The sequence below is a fragment of the Cannabis sativa genome, chromosome 9, assembly GCF_029168945.1.
Source record: "Cannabis sativa cultivar Pink pepper isolate KNU-18-1 chromosome 9, ASM2916894v1, whole genome shotgun sequence".
NCBI classification, from domain to species: Eukaryota; Viridiplantae; Streptophyta; class Magnoliopsida; order Rosales; family Cannabaceae; genus Cannabis; species Cannabis sativa.
In genome coordinates, this window is record NC_083609.1 from 8,149,810 (window position 1) to 8,171,535 (window position 21,726).

Below are 21,726 nucleotides of genomic sequence, written 5' to 3' on the forward strand. Positions count from 1 at the left end.
CTTAGAACTTAGAATTGCACTCTCAGACTTATATAGAGCATATTGTATGTTTCACGATACCAATATACTATCTCATTTAACCATTGTTATAATCTTATTGTGATTTAAAGATCCTCTATATAGATGATTTACATCGAGATGGGATTTCTTTTACCGTTCTCACCCCTCAATGTATTTTGCCCCTTAAAACACTTAGCTACCTGTAAATGGTGTTTAGTGATCTAATAATTAGTCAGTTAAACAAGAGCTCATCCATTTACTTCTATTTGCTAAGCTCGAAGGGAATCATCACTTGACTTCTATACACCAGTAGAAGCTATAGATTCCATATTTATGTTCAGCACTCCCACTCAATCACACTATCATGTTCTCGAAATATACGTATCACCCTGACCCGAAAGTAGGCTTAACTAATAAATCTAAGAACATGAATAGCACTCCTGAGTTGAGCCTAAGCATATCAGGATTTAGATTCTTTTAATCTTAAGATCAACTACTGATATTGACTTGGAAAGATATGTATAACGGTAAGTTTGTAATATCTTAACTTTAGTTGCAATATCGGTCCAGTCCAATGTATACTCCATACATTCGAAACTAGTATACTTTACTAATGTCCTGGAAAGAACATAACACTTACTCCAAGTGTAAGTACACATCATCGCTGATTATCACATTAGTGTAAATCCAATAACACTGATGAAACAGGGACCAAAACTTTTGATTCATACGATCACAATCACATTCCACTGTGTTGACGATACTGTAATTGTGAATAAACATATGATCTGGATTTAACTGATTTTGTGTGTATGAATGTAATAAACATATTAAACATATTAAACCATTAGCATGAAAAATTCATGCAAACATCAATCACTTCAAATTTCTTATATTGATAACTAATCAGATTGTAAAGAGTTTTATTTAGGGCATAAAACCCAACAGAAACACTATCAAGGGAAGGGATAAAGAGTTATTTTATGTTGTTTAGAAAAATTTATTTTGAATTGGAAAAAGAGTAATTATTTATTTTTTTTAATAAATAATTAATTTTTTCAAATTAATTAAATAGGGAAAATATATGTTGAGACGAAAGTTGTCAGGACAAAAGACACAATCCTTGTCCTAAATGAGATAAGGTAGGTGCCTACCCTATAGTAGGGTGTTATTTAATTAATTTAATTAGATAAATAATTAAATGTGAGAAGTGGTTAAAGATATTGCAAGGTAGTTGAGATATTGTCTCAAGTAGTAGTTGAGAGATTCCCTCAATTCAGCTATAGATATTTATTTAAATAATTAAATATGATTTAATTGTAGAGATTCAACTACTATAAATACATGTCTAATTTGAGAAATTAGAAGAAGCTTTTCACATAGGAATTTTTATAATTCGCTGGAAGAAAAGAAAAACTGTTTTTCTCTCTCAAATAATTCTTGTTCATCATGTGTTAAAAATTATCAAGAATAAATTATACACTTTATCCTAATAGCTCACACTATTTTTTGTGTGTGGTGGATCAATTCGAAAGACTACAGTGCGAGTTTCTAATCAACTAAAAGAATAAAATATATGAGAAGTTTTGAGGATACCCTGATAGTTATCAAGAGGTATATATTCTTATTTTGTATTTTATGTTTAGATTTAATGTATACACATCTAGAGATCTATTGGGCTATGGTACAATAATAATCAGATAATACAAAGTCTTTTATTGTGTATCTGGTTTAGTACTATTAAAATCAATACTTTTTGCAAGTGTTCTTAAATCCCATAATAAACAATTACTGTATTTATGAATATCTCATATCATAAGTACAATTTTTATTACAACTTTAATAAAACTTAATTGTTTAATTAGCACTAGTTTTATAATAACTAATTATATTATTATTAAATCTCTATTTAATAATCTCATGTGACTTTATTATTAATAATTGATATTGATTCTATATTATTCAAGAATAAAATATCAATTAATAAATAATTATTTTACATTAAATTTATATTAATTTATTCATAGTTCCAAATTTTTTCATTATCCCCATAATAAAAATTCTAGTATAATAAATTTGTGTATAAATTTAAACGCTTATATGTAGGCATTTATTATAATTTCATTGTACACCTGTTAGATATATTAACTTTTAACTATCATATAAGAGAGTGTTTCTTTTGTAAAGGAAATTTTTTTTTAATAATCTTTGGTGAATTCATGTGTATTTGTGATTGCTTTTGTGTAAGCAAATTCTCAAATTGAAGAAGGTAAAAAACAATCTTTGGTTCATCTAAATTTTACATCAGGAGGAAGCAAATATTGCTATCTTCAATAGAAGATTTCTACAAGTCTTGCATTGGGAGGAAGCAAGCATTCATCAAGTAATTTGTAAAGAGTTTAAACCTTGGTGTCTTAAGAAGATTCACTTAACAAATAAGAGTACATCAAGCTTGCGACAAAATTATTAGAGTGACTCTAAATTTTGTTTAAGTCAATTATTTTGTATTTGTTGAAATTTGGCTAATGAATTTTTTCTCTGGGCGTTATCTCGTGGACTAGTAGCAATTTGCAAAAATTGTTGATACTGTGTATAAAATATCTTGTATCATTTTAGTTTATGTAATTTTACTTTCCGCACTATTATTCTGATCTATTAGATTCAGTTTGTGATAGATCAGATTTTGATTCTACTTAAACAATTTTACTACAATTATGCATTAATTAAGTTGTTTGTTAAATATTTCACTTGGTAATTTTAAAAAATAGAATTTCATAATGCATTTACATATTTATTTTAAAAATTTGTTATTATACCATTAAATAATAGAGAAATTTATACCTCATACTGTTTTTTCTATTTTCTTTCAATTTTACTATTGTACGAAAAAAATTATTTTTTTGCTATTTTTTTATATTGTATACTAGTTTTTTTTTTATATATAATTTTGAGCAACATCCCACATTATTTTGTTTTCCCCAATAAATATATCTATTTATATATATAAAGTTCGAAAATTTTGGATTGATTGCTTATGTTACTTTTGTGATAATTTTTTTTTCTTAAAATATTTGTGTTTTTTATTTTTATTTTTTTTTGAAATTTGGGCAAGCCGATCTCCTATTCTAAGAGATTATATATATATATATATATATATATATAAAGATATATATATATATATTATTCTTGAGCAAATAATTAAACACACACCTTATCTTATTTTTTATTATTTTTGAGATCTATCTCCCCTATTCACCTTCTTCTTCCTTTTTCTTTCCCTAAGTCTGCAAAATTACCCAAATAAAAGCTAACCTCTCCTTTTGTAGTAGGTGAAAAAAAAGAGTATGTGAAGGAGGAAGAAGAAGAATAAGATTTGGGAAAGATAAGAGTGTAATTGTGTGTGTGTGAAAGATAGCTGGAGAGTTTGCTCTTTGATGAGCTTCTTGTAAAAATCTTTTAGAAACTCCTACTAAGTTCATATTTTTCAGTCTTTTTGGTCTCAAAGTGTTGGCTCCATCTCTACCGTACTTCCAAGTCCACGCTCTTTCTCCAACTTGCCCTTGTTACTATTTTATTATTATTTTAATATTATTTTACTGTTGTTTCTTTTATTTTTTTATCATATTTTTTCAAATATTATTGTACTTGTGTATTTTTAATAGTAATAAGAAAATAATAAAATTTGTATGTAAGTTATTTTTTTTAGTATCCTATGCTCCAATGTATGTTCATTTTCCTCCGTGTAGTTCCACTACTGTTTTTTAGTTATTCTGCTACTTTTCATTTTTGATGCATTCTCCTGTATGTTCTATAATTTAAGAGTGTTCTATGTAATTAAGAGTGCAATTCTGAATCTATAGTGGAGTCAGGAGGAATTAATCAGATAAGAGATTCACTTGGTAAATTTTGGATCTACTTATTAGGATCTTGGTTACATAGGCCCACGGTCCTCACATTGACTGGAATAATATTGTCTTGTAGACTCAATTAATGAGTTTTAATTAATCAATTAGAATTCTAAATAAGACTATGTCATCTTATTTATGAGTTTTCACTAAGTAAGGGCTTATTTGAGAAGAAAGAGAGGATTTAGGGTTTATTTATTAATTAAGAGACTTTGTAAGGTCTAATTAATAAATAAGTTAAATGATAGTTTTATTTAATAATTAATTATAATTATTAAATAGATAGATTTGACATTTATATAGTTAGAATTAAAATATGACATTTGTGAAAGAAAAAGATAAGTTCCTTAAATAAAATGACAAAATTGAAACCTTGTAGGGCCCACAATAGGATCGGCCATAAGGTTCAATTAAAGCCAATTTTACCTTTTTTTTAAGGAATAATTACATAATGCACCATTTTTTGTAAAATATTTATATTTTTACGTTTAAAGAATATTTTTTTACATTTTTACGGTTTTCCAAAAAATAACACGAAAACAACATAAAATCAACAAGAAAACAACATAAAAGTAACATGAAAATAACAACAAAAAAACAGCAAAAAATAACTTACATATAACAAAAAATTAACAACAAATGAACAAAATTTCAACATAAAAAGACTGTATTTTATGTAAATAAAATCAAAAAAATCGTAAAAATATTTAAAATTTCGTGAAACCGTATTTTCGTTGTTTTTGTGCATTTGTGAAATTAACCCTTTTTTTAATTCCATTTAATTCTTCACCTATCTCTAGAAGCAATCCTATAAATAGAATAAGACGCTCTTAATTTCATAGCTGATAATTGATAACCTAATTGTCTCTCTTTATGAGTAAAATAGAAAATATAAAAGAGCCTTTTTAAATTTAAATCCACTTCTCTTCTTCTTCACATTTTCGAACCCTATAGTAAATTGAGGAATTGCCCACACAATTCAAGTCAGTACTCAGACTTTTGTAGAAGATTGTGTAGAAATCTGCCAATTGAAAAAAAATCCAAGTTCAGATCTTGATCATACTCTGCGGCAGAAAGGATCAAGGGTTAGAGATCTAAATGGAATGAGATATTATATTTCGTTGCCACCAACATAAGGTTTTCTATAACTTTATATGCGTTTATTTTATTATTTTAAGAAATTTATATTTAGGATGTTGGATTATAGTTTATATAATCAAATAAACATGTTAGTAAATCTAGATCCTGGTAAAATAAGTTTCAACAAAAATAACATTAGAAAAATCATGATAATCCCAGTGTTAATAGTTTAAATATTTTTACTTGATCTCGTGGAATTAATGATTGTTTTTTAATTATTCTAGTGTTGCTGTGGTAATTTTGTCCGTGATTGTGGAAGTTGAAGACCTCGTTTTTTCGGTGTTTATAGTATAAAAGAAAAAAAAAAACCAAGGTAGTAAAAATGTAATTTTTACCGTGTAGCATTATAAATGTAAACCTTTATCCAAAATCTAGTATTTTTGTAAAAATCTCCTAAATAATATGTATTATTTTTGTGAAGTCTCAAATAGGACCATATTATAATTTTAGCAATATGTAACACATAAGTAATGGTGAAGATAGTTTAAAGGGAATTTTCGTCACACAACAAAATATGAATGGAGAAACTTTATGTGTATTAATTAGGGTAGAATAAAGCTATTTATACTAATCTATATATGCTTTAGGTGTATGTATATACACTTCAATATTGAATACGCAGGTATCTAAAAATAGCAAACTAATTAATAAGACACTTGCAAAAGCTTGGATTATAAACTAAGGCCGCCCATCCATCCCAACATCTTTAGCCAAATCAAAAAGCAAAAGCAAACCCCAACAATATATATTGCTCATATCATCTTATTATATCGATCACCATTATTTTACGTACAAGCTAAACCCTTCTATCTCTTTCTATCTTTCTCTATATATATATCCACAAACTTCATTATACCAATATAACAAAAAACAACACTTCTATATTAAAAAAAACGTGTTAATTACCAATAATAATAATGGGGGGTGCCAAAACGACGTCGTTGACAACGAAAGTGAAGAACAAAACGTTGAGCGGAGTGGGAAACCTGATAAAACTCCTCCCAACCGGAACAGTGTTCCTATTCCAATTCCTCAACCCAGTTCTCACCAACAACGGCTCTTGCTCCGCCGTTAACAAGTCCTTTGACGCCGTCCTCATCGTTCTCTGCGCCTTCTCTTGTTGCTTTGCTTGTTTCACCGATAGTTACGTCGATTCCGACGGTAACATCCATTACGGCGTTGTCACTGTCTCAGGAATCTGGCCCAGTACTACCGACTCTGCCCCCGCCGCCGACTTGTCTAAGTACAAGCTGAGGTTTGGGGATTTCGTCCACGCTTTCTTTTCGTTGACCGTTTTCGCAGGGTTGTCTTTGTTGGATTCCAACACCGTCAAGTGTTTCTATCCTGAGTTTGAGTCGGAGCAGAAAATACTTCTTCAGGTTTTGCCGCCGGTGATTGGTGTCATTTCTGGTGGTGTTTTTATGCTTTTCCCTAATACCCGCCACGGCATTGGATACCCTTCAAGTGAAAGCAGCTAGTGATCATATATATAAATATATATTTATATATATATATATATTCGTATGATCATATTGGAAAATTTTACAGATCGCTTTTCTCTTCAGATTATAATTAAAAAATTTATTTGGTTGTGTTAATTGTAGTTATGGTTTGTTTTGAAAAAATTTAAATAATTTATATAGTATTGAAAATATGTAAAAAAAAAAAATTTACACTACATACTCAAAACTTTTTTATTTTTTTATTGTGAGGTACAATTTTTTTTAAAAATACTTTGTAAGTTTTATATTGTGTACAGTATTAAGTTTTACTGTTGTTTTACTATTTTTTTTAGTTGTTCTACTATTGTTTTAATTGTTTTGTTTTGTTATTTTACAGTTATTTTAGAAAAAGATAGTATTTTTGTAAATAAAATTCGCGTTACGGGTAAATTTTTGCTCAAAATTTAATATTTTTTTATAAAAATTTCTAAAAAAAAAAACACTATTTTTTGTCAAATATTTATATTTTTACATTCAAATAATGTTTTTATACGGTTTTCTAAAAAATAACACGAAAACAACATAAAATCAACAAGAAAACTACATAAAAGTAACATCAAAATAACAATAAAAAATAAAATACAAATAACAAAAAATCAACAACAAATTAACAATATTACAACATAAAAAGACCGTATTTTCTGTAAATAAAATCAAAAAAATTGTAAAAATGTTTAAAATTCCGTGAAAATAAAAACAACAAAAAAATTACAAAAATACGGTTTCACGGAAGATGATGATGATGATGTTGATATGATGTTGATGATGATGATGACTTGTAGACTTTAAAGTAGGAGTGTTCATCAAACCACTCAAATCGCCCGCACCGCACCACACACCGCAAAAAAAATGCGATTTAAAATTCTTTGCGGTGCGGTCGCGATTTGAATTTTTCGTAAACTGTGTGGTGCGGTGCAGTTTGCGGTTTTGAATTGTTAATATGCGGTTCAAACTGCACCGCACCGCATACTATAAAAATACTAATTTTTATATTTATTTAGGTCCAATATGTGAAGGCCCAACCTAAGCCCACTAATTATTGTATTGTGTAAACTTGAAACTTTTTTTCATATTTATTTTCAAGTCTTATGGTATTTTTGACAAGTGTTGCTCAAACTTTGTTGTATTTGTGATAGTTTAATTATTTAGTGATACTCCAAACCGCAAAAACCACAACGCACTGCACTATTTTTTGCGGTGTGATTTTTGCGATTTTTTAGTTTCACGGTGCGGGTGCGGTTTGAGAAAATGAAAAAACTGCATGTGTGGGTTAGTTGAAAAAATAATCAAAAACTGCATCACAAAATTCAACTAAATAAGATGTTAAGGGGCTAAACCCTTTATTATTAGGTATTATGCATTACAAAATTCAACTAAATAAGATGTTTATTGGACTCATTTAATTTAATCACATATATAGTCTAATTAAAATATTAGCTCAAATAAATTATATTAATTTGTAAGTGCACATATTTAGATTAAGAGTTATTTGCGACCATAATACTCAAATCTTCTTAATTGCTACATTTTAATTTCTATTTTTTTTTTTTGGGATAATTATACAAAAAGTTAATATTTTGTTGTATTTTAATACCTCAAAACTAATACAAAAGGTTAATATTTTGTTGCAATTAGGTACAATTTTTTATGTTAAACGATGACAAACAATATTGACTTATTATAAAAGAATATTTGAACAAAACTAAATAAAAAAATATTAAATATATGATGCCAAGTTATTATTTTGACAAAGGGTCCTTGACAAAGAGCCTTTTCACTTTCAAAATCATCACATCATTTTACTATCTCCAACCATTGGTCAAAATATTTCCCCATCAATGCTCACCCACACACCATTTTGGGTGCAAGTATATCGACTTCCCGTCATGAGTAAAACCAAGGGATTGGCTGTGGCACTTGGGAACTTAATTGGAAAATTCATCGATGTCTTCGAAGACTCTCTCTTTGAAGGATGGGGTCCATTTTTACGCATTCGTGTGAAAATTGATGTTACCAAGCCGCTGCTGCGAGGGCGTATGATCGCTCTTACACAAGTCAAGGACAAATTCTGGGTTGAATTTCGATATGAAAGTTTACCTGAGTATTGCATGGAATGTGGCAGAATTGGACATCCTTACAACAAGTGTATGAGTTTCCTTGAAAAGCTTGACAATGGAATTGAGCCTGAACTAGAGTATCGACCAACTATTAAAGGATCTCCATTGCCTACTTCGGGTTATGACCGATATCGCACTGATCTTGGGAAGGGAAATGCTTGGCCATTGCTTACTCGTTTGGCTAGAACATCATTGTCTGCAGCAGTTCCAACTCTCAACAACCGGCCACCACCACAACCTTCTTTACTTTTTGAAGGTGAATCTTCCAAGCAAGGGGATCCATCTTAGCAAAGGACATCAGTGCATCACTCACGGCCTGCACATTCATCTCCTCCTGGTTTTGTCTCGCACCAGCCAACACAACCGGTTTCCAGTGCACCAGGTGCTTCATCTCATCAAACTGATTCTGCAATTTCCACTAAGGCTATACATCACACAAATGATTCCATACATTTTGCATCAGCAACCTTTACACCACACTTATCGACAATGCATTTGGATGATAATCTCATAGATACTGCTGTTATAAAATCCACAAATGCCACACATACTGCCTCTTCCCTCCCCAAACCAGATTCATATGCTGATTTATCAAACATCTACATACCGCCTACTGGTTTTCCCAATGCCCCAAATGTGGTTGCAACTTATCCACCATATCCACACTCTGTCCACAGCCACAGTAACAAAACCATAAACACTTCTATGGTCACTCTTCCACCCTCTTCATCCACCATTTTGTCAACACAGAAAGTGTCTTTTGGCAAAGAAAATTGTTCTCCCAATCTATGTTTCAAAAGGCAGCATGATAAAAGCTCATTGCGGGACACACTCAAGAGGTGTAGGGGTCTTCAACAACCAAACTCCAATCCAACTTTGTCAATTGGAAGGGGACATAACCAGCAAGTTTCCACTGAAAATTTGGATCCTTCTGGTTCACTTGACACTGCAGCGGTGGCTGATTCTCAGCCCCGCAATCAGCCATGAAAATCCTAAGTTGGAATGCGCGTGGCTTGGGGAATCCTAGCGCATTTCGTCATCCCCGTTTTCTTGTCAAAGAGCAATCTCCTCATGTACTTTTCTTAATGGAAACTAAATTAGGTCCTAATGTACTTTCTCGCTTTCGTAATAGCTTGCATTTTAGCAATGGTCTTGATGTACCTAGAGTAGGCTTAGGTGGTGGTTTAATGTTACTTTGGAAGGATGATGTAGATGTATCTATTTTAAATTATAATACAAATGCATTTGATTGTTACATTGCGTATCATAATCAACCAAGATGGCACTTTACGGCTTTTTATGGGGCTCCTTCTACTCAACTTCGTGTTCAAACTTGGTCTCTCTTGGAAAGGCTTAAAGATGTCTCGCCATTATCTCCATGGCTTGTCATTGGTGATTTCAATGAGATTCTTTCAAATGATAATAAATTGGGCGGTGCACTTCGTAATGAAGCTCAAATGGATCAATTTCGCAAGGTTATTGACTGCTGCCACTTAACAGAATGCACTTTTGAAGGGGATCCTTTTACTTGGATCAAAGGCAGGCGCTCCGTGGATACTATCAAAGAGCGATTGGAGTGGTGCTTTGTTAATGATTGCTGGACGTCCACTTTTCAACCTGTGGTGACTCAGCATTTAGACTACTTCAACTCAGACCATAGAGCAATAGCAGTCACGGTTAAGCACAAAGACCATGAATGTCAGCAACATAGACGTAGCAGATTTCGCTTTGAGCAAATATTGCTACAGCAAGAAGAAGCCACGGCAATCATTGAAAAGCAATGGCAATCTCATATACAAGGCTCGGCCATGGATAATTTTCTGCATAATATAGCAGCATGTACTTCTTCTTTTCAACAATGGCATGGCTCAACTTTTGGAAATTTGAAACATAAGATTTCCAATGCTCAAAAGAATGTCACCAGACTCAATAACCAGCCTATACGAACTCCATTACTTATGAATGATTTGAAGAAATCTGAGAATGTTTTAGATGAGCTTTTGGAACAAGAAGAGCAATATTGGCAACAGAGATCTCGTGTTGATTGGTTGCAAAGTGGGGACCAAAACACAAAATTTTTTCATGCACATGCTACATCTCGAAAAGCACAGAATAAAATTGTCTCTCTTTTGGACAGCAATGGGAACAAGATTACCTCTAAAGATGGCATGAAGGGCATAATCACTAATTATTTTGCTGAGTTATTTACTGCAACAGTAGCAGATCACGATGTTATTGCTGAAGTTGTTGCAACTATTCCCAGCACCATTTCGCCCGAAGTAAATTTATCACTCACAGCACCCTTCACAGCAACCGAAGTTACGACAGCGTTAAAAACAATGAGTCTAGATAAAAGCCCCGGTAGTGATGGTATGTCTGCAATGTTCTATCAGAACTATTGGGACATTGTTGGGAGTTCTGTTACTGAAGTTGTTTTGGGAGTGCTTAATAATGGTCAGGAAATGGATTTAATTAATAATGACATTATCACTCTTATCCCAAAGATCAATTCTCCTACTGAGATGGCTGACTTTCGTCCCATAAGCCTATGTAATGTCATTTACAAGCTTATTTCTAAGATGATCGTGCTGCGTTTCAAAGAAGCTTTACCTCTTGTGATTTCAGAGACACAAAGTGCATTCCTCTCTAATCGATTGATGACGGACAACATCCTTGTTGCTTTTGAGCTCATCCACAACATCCAACACAGAACCCGTGGTACCAAAGGCTTCTCGGCTTTGAAATTGGACATGAGCAAGGCCTTTGATCTAGTAGAATGGACTTTTCTATGGGCTGTTATGGATAAAATGGGATTCGCCAAAGAATGGATTGACTTAATCCACAAGTGTTTAGCCTCTTCAAGCCTTACTTTCTCCATTAATGGTGAGGTTACGGGATATGTCAAGCCAACAAGAGGACTTCGTCAAGGTGACCCGCTTTCACCTTATTTGTTCTTAATTTGCTCGGAAGGACTCTCACGCTTACTGCAACATGAGGAGACTGTTGGTAACCTCCAAGGTCTGAAAATTACAAGACGTGCACCATCAATTTCTCACCTTCTTTTTGCAGATGATAGTTTGCTGTTCTGCGAAGCTACTAACACATCTGCTTTGGCTATTGGGAGAGTTTTGAGTACTTATCACAACGCTTCTGGACAAGTGCTTAATCATCACAAGTCAGTTATGTCTTTTTATCCTAACACTCCTATAGAGGCTCAATTATTTTTTCAGCAAACTTTAAACATGCCGATAAGTGAATGCCATGAACGGTACCTGGGTCTCCCCTCTTATTTTGGCCGAGATAAAAAAGTACTATTCAGCCGCATTAAAGAACGTGTTTGGAAGTTGATGAACGCTTGGAATGAGAAGCTATTTTCAGTTGGTGGGAAAGAGGTTTTGCTGAAAGTCGTTGTTCAGTCAATTCCAACCTATGCTATGAGTTGCTTTCGTTTAACGAAAACTTTTTGCCAACAATTGGAAAGTATGATGGCTAACTTTTGGTGGGGTTCAACTAAAGATGGTTCAAAGATTCATTGGAAACGGTGGAAGTTACTTTGTAAGTCTAAATTTGAGGGTGGCATGGGATTTCGTTCTTTTGTACATTATAATCAAGCGCTTCTTGCTAAACAAGCTTGGAGGATATTTGACATGCCCACTTCCTTGCTGAGTCGACTCCTAAAAGCTAGATACTTTTCAAATAATAATTTTTTGGAAGCTCGACTTGGTAACTCTCCATCTCTTACTTGGCAAAGCATCCATTGGGGACGCGAACTGCTGCTTAAAGGACTGCGATATAAGGTCGGTAATGGACATCAAATTCAGTGTGGTTTTGACAAGTGGATACCAGGACATACAGACTTCTTCCCGATCACATACACTGGCCCCCCATCATTAACTGTGGCTGCTTTAATTACTGATAACCGAGAGTGGAACATGGAGCTACTAACTCAATATTTTGGCCAACTTGACATTGAAAGAATTCTCTCAATTCCACTGAGTTTTTTCTCAAATACTGACAGATTAATATGGCATTGTACCACTTCAGGGATTTATACTGTTAAATCGGGGTTCCATCTTGCTACAACATTGGAAGAGCAGGATCAATCTTCCTCTTCGAACCTACAAAGTTCGTGGTGGAAAACTTTTTGGAATTTGACTCTTCCGTCAAAGATTAAAATATTTGCATGGAAGGTTATGAACAATGCACTCCCTACAGCAGCTGCGTTATATAGAAGGAAAGTAATTGACTCTGCTGCTTGTTCAATGTGTACCAATGCTTGGGAATCTATTGGGCATGCACTTTTCTCTTGCAAACATGCCAGATCAGTTTGGAAAACAACTGGGTTCTCGTTTGATTTTCGACAGGCACAACAAATGTCCAATGGAGATTATCTTTTCCACCTTTCGACCTTGCACTCCCAATCTGATTTAGAGCTTATTATCTGCACAATGTGGGCTATATGGTCAAGTCGAAACATGACCTTACATGGTAGTCCACGTGAGGATGGACAACGCACTGCTACTTTTGCCTCTGACTACTTGGCCAAATGCAGAAATCATACAAGTAGAAAGCAAAAAACTGTTGCTGAGATACCGGCTGTGCCTACTGCATCTACTTCCTGCAACAGTACCAGTGCTACTGGAATTCGTTGGCTGCCACCAACTGGTTTGGGACTCAAAATAAATATTGATGCTGCTGTTAATAATGCAGAGAAAAAATTGGGTATAGGCGCCATTGTTCGGGATAGCAGTGGGCAAGTGGTTGCTGCTCTTTCTAAACCAGTGCAAGGCTGCTTTCGGTCAGACGAAATGGAAGCTAAAGCCCTTTTCCATAGCTTGAATTGGGTGCTGCAGTATCAATTTAACATCACCAACATTGAAACTGATGCTCTAAGAGTCTACCAAGCTCTAAACTCCACATCGACAGATTTATCTAGTTTTTCAGATTTAATCTTAGATGTTCGTTGTCTTTTATCCTTTTTTCCTGAAGCACATATCTCTCACACTAAGAGAAATGCTAATCATGCTGCACATGGTTTAGCTAAACATGCTTTAGCGTTGGATCAAGACATTTGTTGGCTAGGGAAAATTCCCTATCCTATTTTCACTACTGTTGTAAACGATTATTAATTTATAATAATAGTGAATCTTTCTCAAAAAAAAAAAAAGTTATTATTTTGACAATAAAAATTAACCGTTTGTACTCCTTTTTTTTTTTTTTTTTGAAAAAGTTTAGCCGTTTGTACTTAATTATAGCAAAATATTATTTTTTTTTGGGGGGTATTATTACCCAAAAAAAAAATATTTGGGTATTAAAGTGCACTAAAAGATTAACATTTTGAATATTTTGTATTAACATTTCAAAAAAAAAATATTAACATTTTGTATATTTTGCAACAAAAAGAGAAAAAAAATTGAGTATTAAAGCACAACAATAAAAAAAATGAATATTATTGCTATAAGTATCCTTAATAAAAATAACCCATCAAGAATACCCTACCATGGTTAGATCAAATAATTAAGTTTCTTTAAAGGTTTTTTAATTATTAGAAGTATATCAAACTAAATTTATACTACATTAAAATTGGAAGCATCTAATGGATACATTCAATTTCTTCTTTTAAAAAAGAGACAAAATTGATTGCATTTACCTATATATATTTATAACAATTTATTTTCTAAGTCTACTTTCCATGGGCATAGAGAGATAATTGTTTGAAGTCCAAACATGGAAAAGAAGACACTAAAAATTATGTGCCTATATTCTCCACAAACCTTTTGAAGAACAACTACTTCTTGTGACACTTACCAGCTTCTGAATTAACTTGTGTTGTCGTTTAATGATATTCTCCTCAACACATGACTTGCTTTCTTTTACAATGTCTACCTTAACCAAGTGATGATCAGAAGTACCCTTTGATGAAACCACAGAGTAAGATCCAGGGATGTACTTGTATGGAGATTCTGAAGATGACATAACATAATCAACCCTTGTCCCATACTTACATGTGCCTTGTACATCTGTAAGAAAATTTTCATAGTTCAATTAGTTTCAATATAAATGGATAGATGTAAGTGAAAAAGTGGTTATGGACAGAAGTGTTTGTAGTACTTTGGCCTTTGGCAATGATGACCACTGGTTCACATTCCCCTGCATAGTCTTTTGCATCTGTATACCCTTTTCCCTTTAGAAACTTCATTACTTCTACCTTTGGTGTTGGCTTTCCCATGTCCTCATAGTACTGTGAGTTTAATAGAGAAATTCAGAATGGAATAAAGTTTCAATATGAGTCAACTAGATAAAGGAATGAAATGAAAATTGATTCCTTAACTACCTTAACTATGTCTGTCCATCTCTCTGAGGAGTAATCTGATCCACTCAGAGAATTTAATCCTCCTGCCAAGATATGTGGAGGATCATTTGCTTGAAAAAGAGCTCCTATCTGTTTCATCCTCCAGTTTTCATCCAGATGATCAAGTTGGGTGCAGTAAAAGTTCACTTCACCAGCCCATGGCACGTTGATTGTCGCCTTGAGAACGTTCCTGAAATCAGCACAAAATCGATTCAGAAGCAAACTTACTTACACAGTCTCAGAGTTTGCTAGAAATTTAGTCATTAACTTGTGTGTTAAGAAAAATGAGGAGAGAACAAAATTAAGCACCTGAAATCATCACTATTAGCAATCTTCTGAACCTTCCATCTTTTAATTGGCCATTTGGATAATATGGCATTGCCATACTCAGGAGCCCAGCTCTCAGCAAAGACATATTTCATCCCCAAAGCTGCAGCCAAATCAGAAAGAGGTTTCATACCTTTCTCTTCCTCAGCTTTTACATCTTGAAGAGCCAATATATCTGCATCAACTTCTCTCAGCACTTCCAATATGCTTCTGCTGCTTTGGAGTCCATTAATATCATTGCACCAGTTCATGCAATGTGAGGCCATACTGGCAGGAAAGCATAGAGGTGATCTCACTGGAACCGAGCTCCTACGAACATGGCCATTCGTACTAGTGTTTGAGGAAAATTCCTTGTCAGCTTCCATGAGAGTAAGCAGCTTATTGTTTGCCAATGTAATCTCATTATCAGGGAGGTTGATGGAGACTTTCAAGTTTGATCTACTGTGATTTCTTTGCTTAGAAAGACATTCAGGACTAGCCGGTGTGGTGCTCAGTGGCGATTTTAGTATGCTCTTTGGAGGATCATTTGCAGACTTGGCCTGCATACCAATCATTGATGAGTTCCTTAAGGTGTAATCATCATGTTCATGATTATTAGTGGCTGATAAGTTATCAGCCTTTGAAATTGCAGGTGCAAGAGAAAACATAGCAACATTGAATGTGGCTATGCGTATTGGTCTTTTTGAGAAAGAATGGCCCAACCCCAGTTGAAAATTTTTAACAACTTTGGCATTGTTGTTTCTTTTAGGTTGACCTTCTAAGTTCCACTTTCCAAGCCTCTTGATGACAACTTTAGGCCTCGGCCGCCCCCATAATAGCCGCCGAATCCTAGAGCAGAGAAGCTTAATTTTTCTTCTGACAATGCCTAACATGACAGAAGATTTGTTATTGCAAAAGATCTTTTGAAGCTTGATTGACTGCATACAGATACTTAGGTCTCTGTCTCTCTGTATCTATCTATCTAACTCACTAGAGTGGTACTTGATATGGGATTGTCTTACTTTGAGAAATATTTATGAAAACTTTTGAGAACTAAATGCAACAAAAATGAGAAAAATTATATGGTGAGAACGATAATGGTGGAGAAATGAATGTGATTGGAGAGAGGAAAGTTGCTAAAGAGACAAAGAAAGAACTCAACTGCCCTGGATTGAGGTAGGTGTAGGAGTTGAAAATGGAGCAATATATTGTTGAGCTTCTTTCCAAAAAGAACACCAAAACCGCACCTACTGCTGAAACTTATAACAAGAAAACAACAAGACATGTTTTGTGTCTTAAACTCCATGATTAAAAAAGTGGTCTTCTAATATCTTTGCATACAAGTACTGCTGCAATGTAGCTTTTCAATGTTAGCTCTAACAGAAGCCACTATAATTCCCATGAAAACATTGTTGACTTTGATTTTTCATCTTGGTTGGCAAGAACTATGTTGCATATGATGACTTCCAATACATTAAGGATCACATACTTTCAAAGCTCAAGTCTACCTCATTAAAAAAAGGAAAAAAAAAAGTTTAACTGTATTCAGTGTGTAGGTATGATGTAAAGGCCATGTGAGAGCTTGACTTTAGTAGTTTAGGGGGGTCCTTGGACAAACTTTTGTGCTATGCATTCCCTTGGTGCTTGTGAAGGTTGGGTCTCATTCCTTTTATATTAATTTATCTAATTCCTTATGGTGTTTAGCAAATTTGTCAACAACATATATTAAAATTGGTCTTGGTCAATAGTATTAGTTTAAAGAAAGCAAATTTGAATGTCTATAGACTATAATCATCAATAATTTAACTGATTAACTTCACAATGACAAAATGATATACAGATGGATACTTACTATCCATACACTAAAGTAAACAACATAGACAAAAGACAAGAAAGCAAAGCAAAGCAAAACATTTCTCTTTGATCAATAAGTTAACTTGCACAAATACTAACATGTTTGTATAAACCTAAAACAAGCTGCTCTTTGTGCTGACAACCAAAATTATTGGGAACTAAATTTTCCCAGTTATAGAGCATTCTGATCTATACTTTATGATGTCAAAATACTTATATCTTTACATCATCAAACAACGCATCAAGAAGATTAGAAGATGAATTGCTGTTTTCGCTCTCTTCAAAGAAACCATTAGAAGCGTTCTGCTTTCTTGATCTTCGCTCTTCAATGATAGCATCTGTTGTTTCAGCACAATAATTTCGTTTACCTTGTTTTTCAGGTTTATCAGCCACAATAAATTTGTTCCCATCACGGGTTCTCTCAGGGAAACCTGCCCAAACTGAAGAAAACTGTGTATGAGACATTGAAAGTTGCAGTCGGAAAGTTCAGTACAATCTAAAAAACCGTATACAGAACAGATGATTGATAACCCCAATTATACTTTCATATAAACTCAAATATGGCATAGGTTCATTCAATGACGTACCAAATAGGGATGTAATGCCTTAGTTTCACAACATTCTCTCTATACTCAGAAAATTTTGGTTAAATAAATTTTAATGCTAATCATAGAAACCTTACACCTTATTCTGTTTTCTGCTTAATTTATGAGCCTAATGCACTATCTGAACCCACTCCAAATAACAATAAGCAAAAGACGCAAGGCAGGTCTCCACTAACAATCTTTTTTTTTTTTGACAAAGTGAGAAACAATTGAGAAACATCATGTTTAGTTCACACAGAAAGAGCTTATAAACATAAGCTGCTCGTGAAGCCAAAGCATCAAATTGTTATTTATTAGTGTTACCTCCAAATTGATGTAAAACAATAGAAGCAGCAACAGTAACATTGAGTGAAGCAGTCCCCCCTCCGTATTGAGGAATATACACAAAGAAGTCGCATATCTCACATTCTTTGGCAGAGAGTCCTGTTCCCTACAAAGTCCAAGAAAAAGGTCATTTCTGCAAAACATGGCTCATAATTTGTAATGCATTAGTCCACAAAACAATCAAAGCATTATACTTTTGTTTTGTTACAAGACTCCGAAAAACGATCCTAAAGTAATCAGTTTGTTACTTTCATATTCAGTCCACAGCTGCCATTAAGTAAGCTGAAGTTGCACACAGAAATTTAAGGTATGATACATAACAAAAGTACCCACAAACAATCTTCTAAATAAGCCTTTAAATCACTTTAAATGGATCTCTTTCAACCAAAACCGTTGATAAAGCATGAAACTTTCACAGCTAATAAGTAGTAACTCAGAACCAGTAATGCATAAGGAAATAACCACAAACAATCTGGAGACTATGATTAGAGTTTGGTCAACTACTACTCAAGGTATTAGCCTACTTTCTCCTTCCCAAGCTTTTTAGTGAATCAGTATGCAATATTATTCAAGTTACACATGTTTAGAGAGATTTTCTGAGAACTCCACAAAATCTTTCTCTTCAAAGGCTAAAATTTCCCAAACGAAAAGCTCTCAAAACAGGAAAATAAGATCCTGTTAATCCACAACTATGCATACATATACATTTACATATGATTCATATGTATACCTCGTTGCCCAGAAGAAAGGCAGTGCTCTTCTTGAAAGGGTGTTGATTTACAGCCATAGCTCCATCAGTGATCTCCACGCCGCATATATCACAATCCTTTTCCTGCAAAACCAAAGCCAAAATAAATAAATAAAATCCATTAATTTCAACGAATTTCCTCTGCTACCCAATAAATTATTTGAAGAGATAATGAAAACCCAGAAGCATAAATTAACAAAGGAGAGAGAGACATAAAAGAAAAAGGGGGAGGGAGGGACCTTGAGGAAGCGGCATGCGTCGATGAGGGAGTGAAAATGACGGAATCGAACGTGGGAAGTGGAGCCATGGCTACCAAATGAGTTGAAGTCGCGACGGCCGACAAGAATAAGCTCGGAGACCCCAAAAGCGGTGGCGCTGCGGGCAAGCGTTCCGACGTTGTGCCTCTTGGCTATGTTATGAACCACCACGTAGCTCTCCACCACCATTGCTTGCTGCTATGAAACTAATCTGAGTGTTGAATTACACGATGACCCTTTCTGGTCATTCCAGTTTAGCCAAATCCCGAATTGAGAGCTTCAACAATGGCCGCCCACAACATAACAAAACAAGATCAGATCCCGCTCCCCGCTCAGGCGCTCAGTCCCGAGAACTTGAAGTTGACACCTTTACTCGTAAATTAACCCAAAGGCGGCGTCGTTTAGGTATGTTCTATCTACCCCTCAAATACTATTTATTATTTATATTGTCTTTTGCCAAATAAAAAAAATCAATAATTTTTTATATATATATATATATATATATTTTTTAAATTGTAATTAAATTACTTAAAAATTATAGTATATTTATATTATTTTATTAAAAAAATTATTTTAAAGTTATGTCGATTTTTTAATTTTTTATGGATTTATTGGTTATTGGTATATAGATTTTATATTTTAATTTATTGTATGGTTTTTATTATTCTTAAATGATGTTGATTTTTTATTTTATTATGTATAATAGTGGCACATAATTTTATTAGCATTTCCTTATTAATTACTTGCTTCTTATTTTCATTGTTTCTTTATTGTTTTTCTAATTTTAATTTTCTCTTAATTTTGATATAACTAAATAGAAGTAAAGGTTTAATTTTAAAGTACTTAACTACAATCTTTGTAGGATCAACCTCACTCTTTGTGAGTCTATAACTTGTCCACGATACGTATACTTGTGTGTTGAGAATACCATAACATAATGCACAACCAACAATGCATTGCCTCTTATTACATAGTAGCAATGCATCTCCTCGTAATACATAGTCAGCAATACATTGCCTCGTATTACAGAGCATCAATCCATCTCCTTGTAATACACAATGAGCAATTCATTTTCTCGTATTTCACAATAGCAAAGTATCTCCTCGTAATACACACTCAGCAATGCATTGTCATGTATTACATAGCAATGATGAATCACCTCGTAATACACAATAGTGATAAATCACCTCATCATACTCAGTCAGTGATGAATCACCTCGTAATACACACCAGTGATGAATCACCTTGTAATACTCAGTCAGTAATGAATCACCTCGTAATACAAAGTAGTGTTGAATCACTTCATAATACACAACAGTAATAAATCACCTTGTAATACACCAGCAATGATGCATCGCCTGGTATTACACAACAGTGATGAATCACCTCGTAATACACAACAATAATGCACATTCTCGTAATACATGCTCAACAATGCATCTCCTCGTATAGTCAATGATGTATCATCTCGTATTACACACAACAATACATCTACTCAAAATTACATGGTTTGACCAAGTCAAAGACCACTTGTAGTATTTTAAATATAAACAGATATTTATATTTATCTAAACGTTCAGTTAAATGTGAAACGTGGGCATTAATCACCCATCAATGATAACTTTTCACTAAGATAATGTTGACCGAGGTTTTCGGCAACTATTAAAATATAATTATAATAATGAGCTGTAAGAAAGTGAGATGAAGACTTTTTACGTGGTTGGGGCGTTAATGAGCCTTAGTCCACGAGCCACTGCTATTAATGGATGTATTTAATACAGATTCTACACTTGAGAGAATGTTTTTCTCTTAAATACAGAGAATGTTCTTGGTGAGTTTTTTTCTCTTCTTTCTCTTTTGCAACCAAGATTCTCCGACCCCCTTAAATGAGTTTTGAGGGGGTATTTATAGTGTTTTGGTGGGGTAATCCCTAGAATCGTTCTTACACATGTGTCTGTAAGTATCCATAAAGTTGGGCATTTCCGATGAATATACCATGGGTGATGCATGGTCAAATCCCTAGGTGCTGTAGGGTTTTTATGGAGAATGTCCTTTTTGTCTTATGATTGACGTGACTCTTCGCAGAGTAGCCGTCGCTAGACTTAAATGATCATTACTGTAGCGCTGCTGTTCGGGGGTTGTGCCGTCAGACTTTATTGCGTGTTACAGTCCCAACACGCTTCCTCCCATGCAGCATTAAATGCGACTTGATTTCTCGGGAGAGACCTGACACATCCCGGAGGGCCTTCACGCTATACTAGCTTCCAGGAGTAACTTGTACTCCGGGTGTCTCCTCCGGGACCCATGCTAATAGCGCTTCCTGGTGGCATAAAAAGACTTAGCAAATCTTTCCAAGTCATCTGATCCACGTGTCCCCTCTTGACTGGTCCACGTATTTTGGGGCGAATTTTGGAGCAACATTTACCCCCCAAGCCTTGTTTACTTAGTAGAAATAAACCAAGGCTTGTTCAAGTGTCTCCGGTTGACCCCTCGTTCCCCTAGCTCGAGCCTCGAGCGCGTGGGGGCACATTAAATGATGTTATTTAATGCAGCAATATGCTTGTTTGCAGGAACGTTTCCAGCCGCCTCCTCGGTCTTCTGATACGACTTGGGGGC

General features: G+C 34.0%; 3 protein-coding genes across 3 annotated transcripts; 1 reads left to right on the forward strand and 2 right to left on the reverse strand.

Moving 5' to 3' along the window:
* The first annotated feature begins 5,838 nt into the window (after positions 1–5,838).
* Positions 5,839–6,750, forward strand: LOC115722986 (protein DMP2). The gene has a single exon (XM_030652380.2). It carries the CDS (start codon positions 5,963–5,965, stop codon positions 6,521–6,523), a length of 561 nt encoding a protein of 186 aa, XP_030508240.1. The 5' UTR covers positions 5,839–5,962; the 3' UTR covers positions 6,524–6,750.
* A 7,418-nt stretch (positions 6,751–14,168) lies between these two features.
* LOC115721726 (uncharacterized) lies at positions 14,169–17,217 on the reverse strand. The gene is made up of 4 exons (XM_030650797.2): positions 15,326–17,217; positions 14,999–15,206; positions 14,776–14,905; positions 14,169–14,684 (listed from the first exon to the last, which is right to left on the reverse strand). The coding sequence occupies exons 1-4, from the start codon at positions 16,264–16,266 to the stop codon at positions 14,422–14,424; spliced, it is 1,542 nt and encodes a 513-aa protein (XP_030506657.2). The 5' UTR covers positions 16,267–17,217; the 3' UTR covers positions 14,169–14,421.
* LOC115724065 (uncharacterized) lies at positions 17,218–19,569 on the reverse strand. The gene is made up of 4 exons (XM_030653519.2): positions 19,093–19,569; positions 18,836–18,937; positions 18,085–18,211; positions 17,218–17,616 (listed from the first exon to the last, which is right to left on the reverse strand). The coding sequence occupies exons 1-4, from the start codon at positions 19,297–19,299 to the stop codon at positions 17,390–17,392; spliced, it is 663 nt and encodes a 220-aa protein (XP_030509379.2). The 5' UTR covers positions 19,300–19,569; the 3' UTR covers positions 17,218–17,389.
* Between the last annotated feature and the right edge of the window lie 2,157 nt (positions 19,570–21,726).

Coding starts and splice junctions, on each gene's coding strand:
- LOC115724065 (XM_030653519.2), bottom strand. CDS start 19,299: ATGGTGGTGGAGAGCTACGTGGTGGTTCATAACATAGCCAAGAGGCAC. Junction 18,938..19,092: donor ACGCATGCCGCTTCCTCAAG/GTCCCTCCCTCC, acceptor TTGGTTTTGCAG/GAAAAGGATTGTGATATATG. Junction 17,617..18,084: donor TGTTTTACATCAATTTGGAG/GTAACACTAATA, acceptor AGTTTTCTTCAG/TTTGGGCAGGTTTCCCTGAG.
- LOC115721726 (XM_030650797.2), bottom strand. CDS start 16,266: ATGCAGTCAATCAAGCTTCAAAAGATCTTTTGCAATAACAAATCTTCT. Junction 15,207..15,325: donor GCTAATAGTGATGATTTCAG/GTGCTTAATTTT, acceptor TGCTGATTTCAG/GAACGTTCTCAAGGCGACAA. Junction 14,906..14,998: donor GATGGACAGACATAGTTAAG/GTAGTTAAGGAA, acceptor TTAAACTCACAG/TACTATGAGGACATGGGAAA.
- LOC115722986 (XM_030652380.2), top strand. CDS start 5,963: ATGGGGGGTGCCAAAACGACGTCGTTGACAACGAAAGTGAAGAACAAA.